Source organism: Drosophila hydei, unplaced genomic scaffold (assembly GCF_003285905.1).
Source record: "Drosophila hydei strain 15085-1641.00,03,60 unplaced genomic scaffold, DhydRS2 tig00000283-arrow-arrow-pilon, whole genome shotgun sequence".
NCBI lineage: Eukaryota > Metazoa > Arthropoda > Insecta > Diptera > Drosophilidae > Drosophila > Drosophila hydei.
This window is the reverse complement of record NW_022045702.1, coordinates 1,223,428-1,242,460: the sequence shown is the minus strand read 5'-3', so window position 1 is coordinate 1,242,460 and position 19,033 is coordinate 1,223,428. Positions and strand designations below refer to the sequence as shown.

Below are 19,033 nucleotides of genomic sequence, written 5' to 3'. Positions count from 1 at the left end.
GTCATTCTAAATTAAATTTAATTAGTGCAGCTCCATCGGGCAGAACAGCTGTGCGAAAGGCAAATGTTTTTTGGGATCACTGATCAGTGGAGGTGGTTGAAGGTGGTTTTTACGCTCGTTATTAAAGTGAAAAGAGTATATTGCATGTGTGCAATGTTTGTCTTGCTGTTTGCTTGATTTCTTCTTAAGATTACCTCTACCTGGAGGCGTATCGACGAAAGCTGTATCTTTTATATTCTCCTGAACTCTACCCAAACTTATCACTTCAATATCTTCAAGGGTCATAAATATTTTACCAAAAATATTTGCCTGAAAATCATTTGAACTAAAACTCGGAGTTGTGCAAACAGGATTGCTCCCACCCTGAGAAGCATAAAGAACACTTATTGGGAAACATTTGAAATGTCTTTTAGTTATGCATTCTACTTAATTAGGGAAATTGCGTTTGGGGCATATCAATCATATTCTTCCATGTAGTCTATGTACACACATATGCATCGGAAACACCCTCGTGCACGTGGATAACTGTTTACTGTGTGCTGTTTATATAGGGCAGACGAGGCGGCGTCCTGCGGGGGTGTGTCTGACTGTAGTCTGCGTGTCTATCGCTAAGGGTTGAAATACTAGACACAAAAATTTGGTCAACACATTTCGCTTGCCGGAAAATCTTTGCACTTGCCGTGCCTTCCGACTGACAGCTGAAATTTTAACTGTTCTCCGAGCACAGCTGTGGCAGAGAGCAAGTACGCAGCATATGTAAACGATTTTATTTGTATTTGAAAGCGTTTTTTTTTTGGATAGAAATTGGTTTATTCTTATCGGTAAATAGGCGTGTTAATGGCTGTTTACTTAAAGGAATGATAAGTTGAGGGAATAGATCTGTGTCAAAGTCAACATTTTCGACTGTCTTCGTGTTCTATGGGAACTCAACTCTTTTTAGTGAAATTTTAATACAACTTGGTATCTAAACTACTTTTTGCTTTAGATTACATATTAATAATATTTGTTAGTCAAATGTTGAATTAGTATATCTTTTAGCTATATTAGCTAAAAGAAACCAAATGGAAATTGTAATTTGAGCTGTCAAGTATATTTACTTAATAAATATTTAAGAAGCACATAAAATAAATATCGTTTCAGAAACTTTATAATATATAAAGAAAGAAGTGAGAGTTCATTCACTTAAAAATATTAGAAAAATATAAAATTGTAACTAAAATTTAAAAAAAAAATTTATTTTTTTAACTACTTTTTTTTAACATTTAATATATAATAATAAAAAATATATATATCTCATTAATAAATATATATCTTACCAAAAGTTCTTGCGCAACTACAAAATTTCTAAATATTTGCTAGGGTATTTCAGTTTTGACCAGTCACAAGCAACGTTTCATACTAGACCAGATCGTCTTATAAAATGATTTAGTATGCACAGACACGCACGGCGAATTCAGAGCACCCTAAAAGCGTGCACTGCTTTCGCATAGCGGTCAATGATTCGCCGCAAAGTCTGCTACAGTTTCATTTTCGCTCTCTCGCTCGCAACACTCTCTCCCGCTCTCTTATACAACCAAAATTCATAGTAGACCCAAGACCCAAAGAGCTGAACATGCTGCTGCTTGGTCTTCTACTAAAAGTTGTGGTTGAGATTGTGGTGGTGGTGTTGCCGCTGCTGGCTGCCCAGTGACAATTCGCTTGCTTCTGCTTGGCTGCTCGAGCGCTGCGTCGTTTAGTTTTCACTCGAACGGCGAAGCGTTGGCAACGCACGCGGAACGCGCACGTCCCAAAAAAAGTACAAAAATTGCGAGCTGAACGTTTTGGCTTCAGCTGCCGCCAAAATAGCAAAAAACAAAACCGAAAAATGTAAAGAAAAAAATCAAATTATATTTAACTATATAAAAAAAAAACGTTTTTTTGAAAACGCCGCGCGAGCTTTTCAGTGCGCGTTGTTGTTGTTTCTGTTTTTATACTTTTTCTGTGTTTGTTTTTGGCCAATTGGATTTTTGTTTTTGGTTTTTCGAAATTTATTTTTGTAGCTTTAACGTATATCAAAATACTGTGCGGTGTTTCTGGCTTTTATAGCCGCTGTTGTTGTTGTTGTTGATAGTTTTTCCTGCGTCTGTGTCTGCTGCTTGGTGTTGAATTCAAATATTTCAAAATATATAAAAACAAAAACAAAAGAAACCAAAAATTATATTCGAATACGCATTTCTTGCGACATTTGTGAAACTAGTGCGTGATTTTCAGCAGTTTATGCACATTAAATAAATATCGCAAGCGAAACTTAATGCCAAAAACAATTTTGAATTTAATTTTTAATTTTATGCAGCATTTAATTGCTTAAAGTAAACAAATTGCTGCTGCTGTTGCTGCTGCTGCATATGGTGTCAAGAATTTGCTCAAATTTAACGGATGCAACAGCATTTTCATTGGAAACGGATATATGAAGCTTTATTTCAGCTATAAAAATATTTTAAAAACTATGTTGGAAATTTCTAAAAACAAAATTCAACCAATAGTATAACAATTTGAATAAGTATCATGTCATGTTGATACCCTGTAAATATTTACATGCGAGATAGATTTCTTGTCCCTTAGATCACAGCTGCAACACAACTTTCTATGGAGCTAGACTACCCAAGCTCTTAAGTCAAACTTGTTATAAGTTATATGATCTTTTAGCAGCCTAATCATCAAGATTGGCCTCTCCTACAGCATATTCGAACGGTAATCATATATATGTATATGTATGTGAATATATATCACATTGAGTCACAATCAAACCCACTCAAATTTTGTGATGTCATTTTTTTGGCTGTGTTCATTTTGAAATCAAATCAAGAGCGAAAAGGCAACTTAGGTAGAAGACGAACAAAAACAGTTCAAGCTCAAAAAGAAATATTGCCCAAAGAACCCGTTTTTGCCGAGGACACGCAAGGAGCACACTGAAGGCGCGGGCGGGGGTAGGGCGCAGAGGTGGAGTGCCAAGGATATACGCTATAGGAGCCAAACATAGCTGAAAAGTAAAACAAAGCAAGAGACATGAGAATGAAGTCATCAGCTTCATTTAGAGCAACCAAACTAGTTAAGAGTGATGCAGTTCAGCAGCCACGACTTGGGAATACCCTATAAAATGTAAATAGATAATGTTGACAAGCTACAGGCATGTCTAAGACTAGATGAACGACTAGTAAATACCCTCTGAATATATAATATATATATTTAGCACTACCTTAATCAAATTAATAGATATAAAATTTGTTGCACAACTTGCAGATACTCTATGAAAACTTATGCTATTTTTTTCCTCAACTTTTTGTTATATATATTTGATATTTTTTTTTGATAAATTTTTATATTTTGATAAATTTTAGTGTGTCTATTGTATATAGAATATTTGGACTTAATACGCTTTCCAGAAATTAAAGTAGAATATAATATATCTTATAAATATTCTAAGCAAGAAACTTTTCTATAGTAACTTATATGTCGATGCAGATTTATTATAATAAACTTAGTTTACTCACATATCACGCTTCCAACCCAAAGCTGTAGGGCATAAAAATCAATGAAAACTATATAAATACAGACATATATATATATATGTATCCTTGGTACACATAAACCTATATCTACTTTAAGTTAAGTGCTTTTACAACTCTGTCGGTTGTACGCAATGAAAAGTGCAATTTGTGTGTGGCGACTGACCGGCGCCAGAACCATGGGAATATTACTTAATGCAACCCCCCGCCCTTTGGCAACTGCACCCTACAGTCGGTTGCAGCGGCCCCCCTCGTCGCCGTTTCAACATTTTCCACACCATTTGCCAGTGTAATTAAATTAGCCAAAAACGAAACTCAATTGACGCAAGGATAATGCCAGCTCACAACAGGCGGGCATGGAGTGGCGGGTAGCAGGTGGGAGTGACAGAAGTGGAAATAGTGTAACCTTGGCAACTAATTGCGGACTAGCGCTCGGGGGAACAGTAACCGCTGCGTGTCACAGGCAGCAGCAATAAATGTTCGGGACAAAAGTTACGCAAGCCCCGCAAGGACAATCAATTTTATACCCTATAATCATAAATTATAGCAGCTTGAATGTCGTCTAGTACTAGGGAAGAGGGTATTAATTAATGGGTACATATTCTGAGTCAATTTGAGGGCTGCTGTGGGATTCGTAAATAGCTATCCTTCACTCTTATAGGCAATACTTAATCAATATCCTCTGCGCACCCCAAGAGCTACATTTATATTTAAATTCAAAATTGAGTCTTGAGGCTGCAGGGTATCTCACAGTCATCTACCTTTGATTGCATCACTTTTATTTGATTTTTATGGTATTTTTTATATTGCGCCGATGACGTCGACCAACGTTGCCATCATCAAATGTTTGCACGCCACAGCTCTGAGTACCCCTAACTTCCTGAAATGCAGAATGCAAATGGGTTTCTAGGTCTTACGTACTGCGGAATGAAGTCACAATTTGTGGGAAAGTGGCACAAGACAATGAAGGGTTGTTGCAACATAGGAAATAATATAAAAGGAAGATTCTTTGACTTCTATACAACGCTAAAAAAACTTGGAATCCTGAATACCGCTTCATACAATGATTTATTTTCTTTTAATTGAAGATTGAATTCGGGTTACTTTAAGCAACTCATTTAACTTTTCTTTTCTTTTGTTTTCTTCTTCCCCCCGCTAATTCACTTTCCCCTGCGAATGTTTTCAGACAAAGGTGGCAACAAATGGCATTATTAAAGAAAAAAATTGGACGGCAATCATTGCAACCCTTCTCTGAAGCCCTTAAAGAAAAATTCTTATGCATAAGGCGAGGCGTAAATAAATAAAATAAAATCCACGCAGCAAATGTCAGCAGTTATTTGGCTAGGTGTTCTAGTATTCAACAATAGGCATAGAAAACCACCCTTCAGGCAGAGAGTGGCCAAAAACCACCCTAACGCACAGCAACCACCCTCAAGATCGAGCTCTAAGACACCTTAGAAAATGTGTATACACACATATATATATATATATATAAATACATACATCATATCTTAAAGCAAGCTTGAACTTGAATTCGCATTGCGCTGGTGGAAAGATCTCAAAAACCTGACAAACAACTTCGAGGCACAGACAGACAGCACACAGTAGACATTCTAACAATGGAGCCAGCGTATCGATGTAGGGGGCGTGGCGGTGGCAGCGGCTTCGCGAAGCTCAGACATGAAACGTACAACAACGAAAAGAGGCAAATTAAAAATAAAAGACAAAATAAAAAAAGATAATAATGAAATTTAAATCACAAAGAGGCGAGCGAAACGCGAAGCCAAGCGTCGGAGTGTATCCGCTACATATGACATCATTCCGAGTCCCATTAATGAACTAATCCAAACGAGCAACCTCATTTTATTTCTTTTTTGGCCAAAAGTAGGCCCAGTCCAATTATGTCAGCTGTATACAACACATTTTCTGATCTTGTTTCGCATCAGATTTACTTATAATTGCCCAGCCGAAAGAAGATACAATTATTATGAACTCGTCCCTAGTTCGTACATCTGTTTTCACTGAATGTGCCGCACACATGTTTGGCTACTTATGGATTTATGTGGCATTATGTGTACATGCTAATAGTTTCCAAAAACAATTCGATTGCGAACAACATTAAAAAAGTGGAGAAGCAAATGGCCTGTGGCATAAGTGATGCCTGTGTGCCTAGCACATTGTAGCATGCCTGTAAAGCAGCGGCGAATCTTGGTAGAACTCTTATCTTGAATTGCGAATTTCTCTTTGAGATTTGTAGCAAGAACCGTCAAATTTTATTGCACAACATTTATTTGTTTTGGAGTAAAATTCTGCGAGTTTTTATTACCAAGATAAACTTGTTTCCAATGAATTTATAATTGTTTTAATATTTTTTCAGCCATTTCAAATTTGCCAAAATATGGAGCAGATAAGTTTGGGGGTCATTTATGTTGAACCTGAATTCTTTTGTGATCAGTTACAATTTTTTTCATTAATAATAATTCATATTAATATATATTTTCAATTTTACTAAATGGCAAATTGTTTCAAGCATCTGCCTATAGAAACTTAGCAGAGAGAAAGATAGTTAAGAATCTGGCTTCACTTGAAAAATTCTGAGTCATATTCAGATGGATAGTTAATTGACTTTGTAATGAATTCCTATATATTGACCATATCCCTCAAAAGTAGATATCCTTCTGAATACGAAAAATTATATATATTTCTTCAAACTGAATATTTTCCTTTTATTCATTTCCATTAAGTTTGAGTCATTCGCTGCTCAAGATTTTATGACAGTTTCCAAATTTACCTCTTCCAAGAATTCCACATAAATATTTGCTTTTATTTCTTACAAAATCTGTAGAACTCAGAAGTATCTGCTGGATTACTTCACATTTTTCGATGTCGATTCTAAAGATAGCATGTGTGTGCGCATACATAATTCGGTCACTGTTTCGCTTTTTCATGCTTGTAATACATAATTTTTGCAGTCTAAAGAATTTGATGACTCAGAGCTGAAGCACAAATGTGGCTGCTGTCACAGCGGCAAATGGCAAGAACTAAAAAGTATCTCACAGATACCTCGCAGTGACGGGGCATTTCTCTCTCTCTTTCTCTGCGAAACTAGGGCAAACTTTTGCGCATTCTGTTTTGATTCTATGCCTTCGAGGATTGTCAAGTATCAAATTGTCTGCTCTGGCAGTTAAATTGCTGTCGAATTCAATGTCAGGCTGTCCGAATGACCATAGTTAATGTGGCAGACAAATCAGCAACAATCGCATCTTCAGTTTAAGTTTTTATCTTCTCTCGCTGAGCTGCCAACTCTTGTGAATTATTGAGAGCATGAGCATGGGCAATGGCAATGGTTAAGCTGAAGCTGTGCCAGTCGACCGTTTCCTGTTTATTTGCGTCGAGTGACAGTCAACGTCAAAGCCAAGTTGTAGATACAAATGTATCTTTGTATCTCTGTTTTTTTTCTTGCAGTGAGTCAAGCCTGCTTTTGTGTTCTTCAAGCTTAAGATTGGCGCACTTAGGGGCCGGTTATGTGAATTGCATTTGTCTGCGGGTTGTCGTTGCTCTGGTTGTTGTTGTTGCAATCAAGTTTTAAGGCACTGCGTGACTTGGCTAAAGACAACAAACGTTGCCTCTTGATCGTGTCACTGCCAACGCAAACTTGGCTCCAAGTCTTGACTTTGATTTCTATTCGTCCGTCTGTCCTTCTCTGTGTGTGCGTGTGTGTGTGGTCAGTTTTTATGGCATCAATTGCTCATTGATTGTTTCTTTTTTCGGCAATAGGACAATTAACAAAATGTGCCTAATTAGCTGGGCAATTGAACAATTACAATTCAATTAATAACATTGCAAAAGAGTCGAAACGTATTTGGCATTACGCTCAATAGAAAGCTGCCGCAGGCACCCACTCGCTGCTGCAACTGCACTTTCGACACGTTCCAATTGCATTCCAAGCAGAGGCGAACCGAGCGAGGTTATATGCTAATTTCATATATAATATATACATACATATGTGTGCCTTTGAGTCAATACAACTGAGTGATATCATAACTGTGAGCTCATAGCAGGTGTTACTTGGCAAGCACACACAGTTCAAAGATTGTTTTTACAGTTTCATTATATCTTCAAATATTTGTGCAATTGAAATTAATTTTAATGAATCAAGCAATAAATTCGGCACTCTAAATAGGTTTATGCTCGCGGCTGTTAATTGCCAAAAATATCAACAATACGAAATTTCTTAATTTCTTTAAATTTATGCTTATAAATGAGATCGAACACATGACTGATTCAATTGACTATTTTATCTTATTCTATTCCAGTTTATGCTGTTTTATCATCTATCTAAAAATGATCTCTCTCTTATAATATTTTTATATTCTTTTTATATTATTATTATTATATTATTATTATTATTATTATTATATACTTTCTTTAGCTACTTTAACTTATGTTGCTCTTGAAGATAGTACTCTATCTCATACCGATTTTTTTTTATATTGCTCTATCTTATATTACTCTTATATCTACTCAATCTAGCTATGATAAAGTATGCTACTTTTTTAACTTATAAAATTCGATCATATACTACTTTGTCTTATTCTGCTCTGGCTTATATTTTTCTATCTCATGTTAGTCCAGCTTATGAGTTACTTACTATACATTATAAGCTCTTGTTGGGGATCTATAACATAATTCTGTATAATCTGCACTTTCAGTCGATTCTCCTATATTTGCTATATAATAGTAATTTGATATTATAAAATCGACTTAGTCGACTCTTCTGCTCACTCTCATACGCCAAAACTCGCATAGCCTTGACAACATCTTCAAATCGTTTGCCTTTATCAATATGTTAATTTATAAACAATTGTTAGACTATATAGTCTAGATCACCCTGTTATTTATATTTATAAATATAGATCAGTCTCCTACACGCCCAGCCTCCCCTCGCCCACTCAAACAAAAATATTGCGTCAAATGTGAGGCGACGCGCGTCGGAGACAGTCAAAAACGGAGCCCATGATGTCATCGGCACATTGGTCCACATACATATGTGGCGCACTGTGGCTGTGTGTCGTCTGTGGGGTCATGCCACCAGCAAATTGAGGTTGAAATAAATTTTCGGACAGTTTAATGGCGCTGCCCACTGACCACAATGAAAATGTATAAATAAAAGCATTTGTTGCAATCGCATTTAACTGTTTTTTTTTTGCCTTTTTGTTTTGTTTTTCATCTTCGGACCGTGCGATTTTCAAAGACAAAGAATTATAAACAAAATCGGTTGAATAGTAGTGCAACAGGTGGCAATAGCTCAACAGATATATGTTTATATAGATATATACTGGCTAATTGAATTGTTTTGTTTATTGATTTACCAAATATTTATTTATATCTAAGAGCTGTTGCCACATTGTGGGCCCCCCAAAAAGATCTGTTGCTCTATGTACTATATATATAGATATAAATATAAGAAGAGCGAACTATTTTCTATTTTCGACTGTGACAATTTGTTAGGAATTTTGCTATGTGGAAACATTTATACAATTTACAACCCGTTTGCGAGCCACCGCCCCAAAAACCAAAAACTTTTTATCCACATGCACTTGCCCAGCTATTTTGACCCAATTTCTTTGCTGGTCATTTTTTTTAATTAATTAGCCGGCAACAACAGAATACCACACGAAACGCAATGGCAAACCACCCTATGCTATGCACTGCCCTACGTTCTGCAGGTGAGAAACAGGCGTGGTGGAGCTGGAGGTGGGCGGAGCAGTGCTTGGCTGGGATTGCGTGCGACCGCCCAAGGGGCGAGCTGTATAATGCACATAATTCAGGCAAATGCTTTTTTTAGAGTGCAATAAAAGAAATGTTACAAAATACATGTTTAGAGTGTGTATTTGATTAGAGATTTGTTTGCTCTTTGGTAGGTCTATGCAGCTGTATGTTTGCCTATTGAAAGGAGAGATTTGAAGTTGGGGAAATATAGCCATTTATGTTGTGGAAATGAAAAAAAAAAATATTTTGATCTGATTCATTAGAATTTGAATTGTTTATTAAGCCAGTCAATCAATCAAACAAGCAATCAGTCAGGTATTAGTTAGCTTCAACAATTCATTAGTTGATTATCAAGCAGTCTATCAGGCAGTTAAACTGCTAGAACAGACATCGAACTAGACTAGATATGGTCTTAGTCTCTAGTTTCGAACTTTGACTTGATCAATCAATTTACATCAAGCAATCAGTCAGGCAGTTGAAGAGCTAGAGCAGACATTCGACTTGCCTAGTTTCTCTATAGTTTCAAACTTTAAGTGAAACGTCAGTCAACGCAATAAATAAATCTAAAGAACAAGTATGACGTAGTCGACTATTGCCTATGAGAACATTCCAAAATGTTCTTAGAGCACAATTAAGCTAGCAAATGTTGTCAATTTGTGTATGGGCGTGTATAGGGTGTGTAAGGGTATATATATACGCGTATATGCATACTTGATTTATAAAAAGGCAATGTAAATAGCTTCTATAAGTTGTCAACGCTGGCTTTGAATAGCCAGTGAATCACGAATCCCACTCGTAACTGATTTGTTTACATAAGCCTTGGGTGAAGCCTATAAATTTGATTTAATGCGCGAATCATTCATAAATATTAACGGAAATGGGCTTCATAAACTGGTTAATGCGGTAGGTGCAGAGTCTTGATCACTCAGACACTAACTATTTCTCACCTGTGTCGGCTCGTTTCATTTTGTAGGTCGTTGGTTCAATAAAATTCCTACATGCTACGTGCTCAGTAGGTAAACATATGCTGCCTCCCATTGGACTCCAATTCGGGCGTATTATTCAACGAAGCAAAGATATATATATATATAAAATTGATAGTATTATATTATAGATATAGTATATTATGACACGTTTATCGTGTTTAGCATACAGAATTGAATCAAAAGCTATATATCGATATTGCGTAATTCCAATTTACATTTGGCATTAGCCGGCAGCTGTTCTATCTATTTGTTTTCGGCTGTCTCCTTGAGGCGTGACGGCGCCCATTTAAATGTCAAAGTTGCCGCCAAAATGTCAGACGGACTTCGCTCCAAAAACAACGATAATAGCAACAACAACAACAACAACAACAAACAGAAAACAATATATAAACAAAATCGAAAACAAACAGCAGTCAAAGTACAATAATTTTCAATTCGATTGTTTGCTTAACATAAAATTAGCTTTTGATTTAGTTTAGTTTACGCTTGCGCGAATTCAAAGCAAATAAGCGTTAGAGAGAGTTGGCTCAACTGCAAATACCCTGTGGGTTCTATTAGGGTTTGACTTAGAACTTGGTCAACTATTGTTCAACTGCTTAAACTGCTAGTGACAGTTAGAGTAGGATTAGGAGCACGGGTAGGAGCTGAAATAGACCTAGGAGTATACATAGGAGAGAGAGCCAGACTAGTAGCAATAGTTGGAGCATGAAAAGCAGTAACAGTAGGAGTAGGAATTGGTGTAGTGGAGTAGGAGTAAGAATAGTAGTAAAAGTAACAGTGAAAGTAAAAGTAGGAGTAGAACTAGGAATAGGAGTATGACTCGGAGTAAGAGTGGAACCATCAGTAGGAGTAGGTATAGATGTAGGAGTAGCAGAAGCACTAGGAGTAGGAGTAAGAATATGAGTAGGCGTAGAAATAGTAGTAGGAGTAGGCTTATCACTATGATAAAGAGTAGGAGTACAAGCAAGAGTAAGAGCAGAGTAAGATCAAGCATAACAGTTGGATTAGAAATAAGAGTAGAAGTTGGAGTAGAAGTAGGCTTACAAATATGTGTAGCAAATGGAGTATATACAAGTAGCATAATATAAATGAAACTTCAACTTCAAATGAAATCAGTTTTACGAAAAGAGTAGCTCAATTGCCCCACAACAGTTCAAATATAAATTTTTAACATTTTGGAAAACAAATTAGATCTTTACAAATTTCGATTAAACTTAATGTGTCCAAAGTTAGATCACAAGTTATAGGCACAAATGAGGCACAAATCTGTGGGATATATGCTATTGTTAGTTCTATTGTTAGAGCTAGCTGGTGTGGGCTTAACTATAACAAATTTAATGTATTTAATGTGCGAGGTGGAAGTGATATTAGGAAAAGACTTTTCAGCTATTGTAGACGATTCGACGACTTTTAATATGAAGTATTACAGATAGGGGCGTAACACAAGTCACAAATGAGATACAAATAATCGAACGATGGCACAATTTGTCGATTTGATATGCTTATTAAGTCAGCTGCACAGTGAGGCCAGCTCAAGCATTTCACTCATTCATAAAATGCTTTGAATTGAATTGAACGTCAGTTGCATTGCATTTTTTTGTTTGTTCCATTGATTTCCGTTGACACGTTACGCATAATTAAACGCTGTCTGGAGGCAAGCCCCAAAAACAACTAAAATTTTAGAGAGACAAAAAAGCAACAACAACAACCAATTGACCCACATAGTGAGCGACGAGGCGAGAGACAAACACAACAACAACAACAATAAACGTTGCAACTGCAATTACGAAGCTACCCACAGAGGTGCGAAAAAGATGTTTGTCAATCGCCTAAGCTTGCAGCTTGCTGCTTGCAAAAGAATCTGTTTGAATAGACTGCTATATATTTTACCCTAATTGAGCTTTGCCTTTTGAACCTATCTCATAATCAAATTTCTATTTTCGTTTGGGCTTGCCTAATTACAAGCGAGCGTAGTACTGAGCTCAGATTTGCCTCTGTGTGCGTGTGCAATGCGTCATCATCATCATGTTGATTCAGTTTGTAGATTAATATTTTTCTTTTGTTTCACTGTTTTTTTTTTGTGTGTTATAAGCGCCAGCTACGTTTTAATAGCTGTCTGTGGCTTAACTCTGACATTGTCTGTTATTTGTTTGTTTTAAAAATAGCTAAAAAACTAGATTTCGATAAGCTTCATGTTAGCTGTAATGGCATATAAAAGTAAATATAATTTTGCTTGAATAACATATGTATTTCATATTTGATTTGTTATTAGTTAGCATTCTTTGGGCGCCATTTTATAAAAAAGGCTGCTTTCTGTAGTTGATCAATTTTTAATCAATTATGAATTTCAGAGATTTAAGAGTATTTTCGATTCTCTTTTACTTAAATCTGTTTTTATTTTCATGTTAGCTTCGAACAGTTTTAAAACTAAAACAATCTACTTTTTGACAACTGTCATAAAAATTATTCTTATTGTTTTAAAATATTTGCTTTTTAGTATATGAAAATCTTTAGCTTTTTCCGTCATCATTCATAAAACTGTTCTTGAAGAATGCATAATGTTTAGAAGCAGGGACAAGATCTATACTCATGCAATTTAAATAATATATCACTTTTTAATAAATACTTTTAGTATAACTAATCCACTCCCTAGCACTCACTTCATTCCTTTAACATATATTCAGTTTTATTCTAATTTTTTCAATATTTCATTTGTTTAGTTACTCAGCTCTTCTTTCCTACTCTTTTGTTTACATGCTGTAGTTAAACAGTGCACACATTCTTCACGCATTATTGATTAGCTCGCGTCAAGGCATTACATTTACAGTTCATAAATTCTACTTAGGTTAAACAACTTGTAAGAGATTTGGCCTTCAACTGGCCTCCTCTGCGTTGTTGTTGCTGTTGCTGTTGCTGTTTGATTTTGAGAGATCGTTTTTTAAATTTAGTTAGCTTAAAATTTTGTTTTGAAATGTTACAGATGCTTGGCGCTGGCGTGCGCGCGCGCCCATCTGCCCGGCCCTCGTTATCGGCTGTGGCTTTGGGGCTCTGGGGGCGTAATCCAAGCGCTGTCTTTCCCACTTTTCGGTCGGCTGTGTTGGTGATGTAATTACTGGCTGACAACTTTAACAACCGGTTTAAGCAATGTCCAACCGCCTGTTAAACACAATACATAAACATTTGTACTATTCGTAAAGTTACAAATCTCGTTTGAGTTCTGCGCATTTGCATGGCAGCAGCAGCAGCTGCAGTAAATGAACATTTTTATAATACCCTATAACATTTTGGTGTCTTTTTATGATGCGATTGTTAAGCGACTTCTTGGAAGTCGGACATTTGAAACTAAAAGTCTTGGTCAATTTATGATCTACCTTATTAGAGTCTTCTCTTGTTTAACACCCTTTCCAGCTTGCTTTACAGGGTATACTAGGCGGCACAGCTGGCTGCTTAGCTCACTTTCCATTTCCACACAGTTATCTTATTGTCAAAGCACAAAGAATCAAGATCTTCCACTTAAGAGCTGCTGGAAATTGCATTCATATCAACTACAATGCAGACGCTTTCTACGTGGGTGCAGTCCATCCATCCATCCAGCAATCTCATTCTCTGCATTTCAACAGCATCCTCATACTTGCATGAATTATGTGATTACAAAGCAATTTGTTGGGTTTAATGCACTGTGCGGGATTACTTAGTGACTGCATTAAGCCCCATCCTAATTTCTCTGTTTGTGTTTTGCAGCAGATGCTTATCACGTTGTCAGCAATAAAAGCAACAACAACAACAACAACTATTTTACACTTTGCCAATGATTAAAGCGATAACATTGACAATTACGTTGACAGTTAATTTAAATTTATGTCTAGGGCAGTCGCCACATGCATATATTATATTATAATTGTTGTTGCTGCAAATGCAGCTCGCTATTTTACGCTACAATACTCTATCTAAGGGTATTCTAATTTTAGATGAGATGTGAAAACAGATTATATTGCTTAAATATATAACATCTTTTCTTATTCCTTGACAGTTTTTGCTTCTATTCATGTGCTTCATCTCCGCAATACTCTCCGTAATACTCATCTCCGTAATAACCATCTGTTAGCTTGTTCTATGGTAACTCGACTTCTCTTCAAGTTTTCTTGCTCAAATTTGATATGCAAGTTTTCAGCCACTTTAGCTAGCATATATATCGAAATTGAGCGTATTACAATATTATCACTAGATATTTATATTTTATATATTATCATATTTTTTTTTATAGATTTTATAATTCCGATATATATTTTTCATACAATTCTCATCTTTTTACTATCTACTTATCTGCCTGTTCTATTTGAACTCGGCTTTCTATTAGGTTTTCAGACTGAAGCTGTCGTCACTGTTCATAATGAATTTAAATTTGCATATAAATCGTCATCAGGCAGATCGTTTTATTACAGATGGATAATATAATATATATATATTATATATTTTTTTATATATATTTATATATATATATATATAAAAAAAAAAAATAAATATATATTTATATATATATATATTTAATATAATATAATATATATGTATATTATTAATTTGGTTTTTCATAACTTTTTCTTACAATTTTTATTTTTCTATGAAAAACTGTTCTATACGAACTCAACTTTTGCACAAGTTTTCATGCTAAAATAAAATAAAATTTGATACACAGTTCATTGCGCAGCTCAGCTAGCACATAAGTCGCGAAATCATTTAAATCGTTACACTAGAATTTATTATAAGATAATTTTTAAAGTGCTAAAAAACAATATCATCAAGTTTTACAAACTCTATATATCTAATATATAATAATTATTTTCTACCACTTTCATAGAGTATTTGAAGTTCTTGTGTTTTAGAGAAAGTTTTTGGAATTTGTAACATGTTATTATGGCAATGTTTTATTTCAGTTCAACGGTGCGAATGAATGTTGCGGTGGCCTATCGCCTATTGACACTTGTTTATTTTTTGACACCCCGTTAGCATTGTTTACATGTATATATATCGTATATATATATACATGTAGAACATTGTTAAGTGTTTCAATCGATGCCATGTGCGCTGGGAACTAGCACAATACTCAATTGATAGCATTGATTAGCATTTTGAATTGTTGTATTGATGTGCATAGGGGTATTCAGCCATAAGCAATTGTAGATGATATATTTCTCAGTAGTAAATTTTAAGCGTCGACTCATTTGGTCTTGTTTGTTTATCAATTCTGCTGCGGTTGCATTTGGCAACATTGACACTTTGCCTAACCGCAAGGCAAGCGGCTGTGGCGGCTGTCTGCTGAGACTTAGCGACGTTAAACTAATGTTGACTGTCTCTACAAGAGGAAATATTAACAATTATCTGTGTGCTTTCCTCTTTACAGACAAACATTAAACGAACGGAATAAATAGATTTTAGATTTTACAATGGGCTTCAAAAGCGGAAGCAGCCCGCGCATCAACAAAACGTTGATATCGCTGAAGCTCGTCGTCTTTCTCATCATAAGCGGTAAGTCCGAGAATGGCAAATGTCGATTATATATGTTGACGTTCTACTCTTTCTCTTGCAGGTCTCACAGCCTTGCACATTTTGCATGCTACGAAACCGTTGCTGTTGGGCCTCAACTTCGCGGAGTATCGCACAATAACAATTTCAGCAGCTTTTGTCTCGATATTGGGGCCACTGATAGCCGGCCCTTGGGCTGATCGCTTGGCTGCTCGTAATCCCAATGGATTTGGACGCACGCTGCGTCGCTTGACGGCTGTCTTCTTGCTGCTGACAGCTCTGATCTACGCCCTGCTCTTCTTCGTACCGGACGTGGCACGCGAACCGGCCAAAGAGCCGGACGTGAACTTTGGCTGCGATGCCAATGGCGCCTTCATATTCCAGAAGCTCTGCAGCAACGGCACCTGCCACAACTGGGAGCACAAGAAGGGCAGCGTCAAGCTGACCCATTGCACCTACAGCTGCCTGAATCCCAACTACCATGAGAACATGTACCAGTTCTGGCTAGGCGAGTTGCCCACTGCAGCGCCCTCCACCGAGCAGAGCTCCGAGTTCGATTACGATCAGGATGATCAGGCGAGTGCTACGACGGAAAAATATCGACCAAGGCGAGATGTGAACATTGCAGATTTGGCTGCCGACAGCGCAGGCGTGGAGCAACTTAGCTCCGAGGTGCTACGCGTTAAGCGTCAAGTGAAGAACACACCGAAGAAGGTCTATGTGGAGCCACCGCATCTGTGCATCACGGAGCGCAATGAACAGGGCGAGAATGTGGTAAAGAACTGTCACGTCTACACGCAGGATACGCCCAACATTGTGGTGCAAGCAGATATGGGTGCTGCAATGACGGAGCCAAAGACCAACGAGACCGCCGGCTGGTGTCAATATCCGTTGGGTGAGTTAGAGAGAAACAAAGAGAGAAAAGGGCTAGAGCTTAAGCTCTTCTTCATATCAAAATCTTTAACAACCTTCGCTTCCTTTTCAGAGGGCATTCAGTGCAACATACCTCCGCAACAAGTGAAATATATGAAAGATTTGACAAACGGCACCGAATGCAAGCCCATTATCGAGTGCATGATTGTGGATGCCTACGATGGAGAGGACAGTGTTCTAGCTGATAGCGAGTGCATCACGGTAAGAGTTCTCCCAGAGAGACTTAAGCAACATAAACTCATCAATCTCCTATTTACAGACAACTGGCAATGTGGACGATACTCTAATTAGCTATTTGATCATTCGTTTGCTGGGCGATATCTTTGCCATGGCTACGCTGACACTGCTCAACACGGCGATCGTGATTGCAGTTCGTGAAACATCGGAGGGTCGCGGCGAGGTGTGCCGCCAGTATGTCTGGGGTGCTATTGGTTATGTGATACTCTTCTCGCCGCTGGATTTGCTGTTCAAGGAGCATCAGCCCAATCATGACGCCGCTCTGGCCGCTTTGATTATACTGATCGTCTGCTTTGTGCTTGGCGCTGTGGTGCTGCTGTGTGCCTCGCAAATGCCATTGAGTCCGCCCGAGTGGTGGTGGCACACAAAGACCGGCATGCTGGTGGTGCCCATGTCCGCCATACGTCGCTATAGCCCCGAAATCGTGGTGCTCACGCTGGTGGCCATTCTGTTCGGCACCTTCTGGAGCAGCATTCACAGTTTTCTGTTCTGGACCTTTACGGATGTCAATGCCATTTGCTATTCGGGCATCATCTTGATCTTGGTGCTATTCTTCAATGTGGACAAGTTCATCGAGTATTGCGGACATTCGAATATCTTTATTGCCGGCTTTGCCATTTTCATCATCCGTTTTACGGCGCTCAGCGATGCGCAGACCAATTGGCTAACTGTCGTCATGGAGAGCATTGAGCCTGCTGTCATTGGCCTGATTTGGATTACGATTATACTATATATGCGACATGCTATGCCACGTAAGCTAACTGCCACGGGACAGGCCATCGCTGTGCTGGCCTTCTTTGGTTTAGGTGAGTTCATAATCATGGAGTTACCCACAGTTTCGGCCTGCATAGTAATTCCTAATCTCTCTTTTAGGCAAGGGCATTGGCGCCTTGATTGGCCTGGCTCGTGAGGAGAAGCATCCGAAGCTGCCCTACTGGACCTGCACCTACCAATGGCTGGCCATCGTCGCCTGCATCATTGCCTTCGTCTATTTTGTGATTTACAACCTGATTCTGGCGCCACGCTGCACCGCCAAGCCGCAGCATTCGGAGGAGCTGATCTCGGGTTCGGCTTCCCAGAACTTTGGCACGAATGGAAACGCCAGCAATGGCAATGGGGCCGGCAATGGCGCTGGCATTGGTCCAGGTGCTGGGGCCGCGCTAAATGGCAATGGCAATGCCAACGGCAGCTACTCACCGCTGAGGGTCTACCACAACGAGCGGGGGAAGAAGGGACAATTTAGATACTAAATAGTTTACAGGCTATGTGAAAAGAGTTTTTCGATTTTTTGATTGTGTGTGGCGCACATATTTTACTCCACTTCATGGGGATATTTTTGCTAAGTGTATACACTGAGAACAACAAAAACAAAAACAAAAACTTAGAGTAACAAGTGAACTCTTTTTTAATATATATAGAACTTCTTTAATTTGTTATTTAATGCAAACTAAGCGTGTTCGTAATATTAATTTTTATGTCTAAACAACAATTATTTAGAAAGGAAGCTGCCGCCCCCGCCCTCCGCTCCATCCTAGCCGCCTCCCTCCGCACACTCTCTGTTTCATGAAGAGCTAATACTGAAGAGGTTTCAAACTGAAGGCGAACACAATTCAAATCAAACCTTTGCGTGATTTTACTAAGCATACGAATTGCATATAAATATATATACCACATGCACACATACATACGTGCATACATGCATGTAAACAATAATAATAAACAAAACAGAAATGTAATTATACCAAAATAAAATTAATGATAATTTTATGTTTTGCAATTAAGTCAAATAATAATTACGGAATTTTCATTTTTGATTGTGATTTAAATGCGGCTGCTTCCGCCGAGTAGTTGACTTGTGTCTTCTGTGCGACAAGATGTGGAAATTATGATTGAAAATTAAAATAATTTTAGGTCAACTTTTGAGCTGAAGACAAGCAGAAAACTTGCACATTTGGAAATATTGTAATGGAACATCAATAATTCTCGAATAGCAAATTTGATCCAGGCATGCTGCAAAAGGCTCAATATATACATTTAATT

The 19,033-nt window shown here is 37.6% G+C and overlaps 1 protein-coding gene across 2 annotated transcripts; it reads left to right on the top strand.

Moving 5' to 3' along the window:
- Window positions 1-1,726: 1,726 nt before the first annotated feature.
- LOC111600518 lies at window positions 1,727-18,415 on the top strand. Of its 2 annotated transcripts, XM_023316646.2 has the most exons (6): window positions 1,727-1,866; window positions 15,702-15,826; window positions 15,888-16,718; window positions 16,809-16,957; window positions 17,016-17,799; window positions 17,867-18,243. In XM_023316646.2, exons 2-6 carry the CDS (start codon window positions 15,745-15,747, stop codon window positions 18,241-18,243), a joined length of 2,223 nt encoding a protein of 740 aa, XP_023172414.1. In that variant the 5' UTR covers window positions 1,727-1,866; window positions 15,702-15,744. The 2 variants fall into 2 exon arrangements, with proteins under 2 accessions (XP_023172414.1, XP_023172415.1); XM_023316647.2 differs by lacking the exon at window positions 1,727-1,866 and having other exon boundaries at window positions 15,745-15,826; window positions 17,867-18,415.
- Window positions 18,416-19,033: the final 618 nt, after the last annotated feature.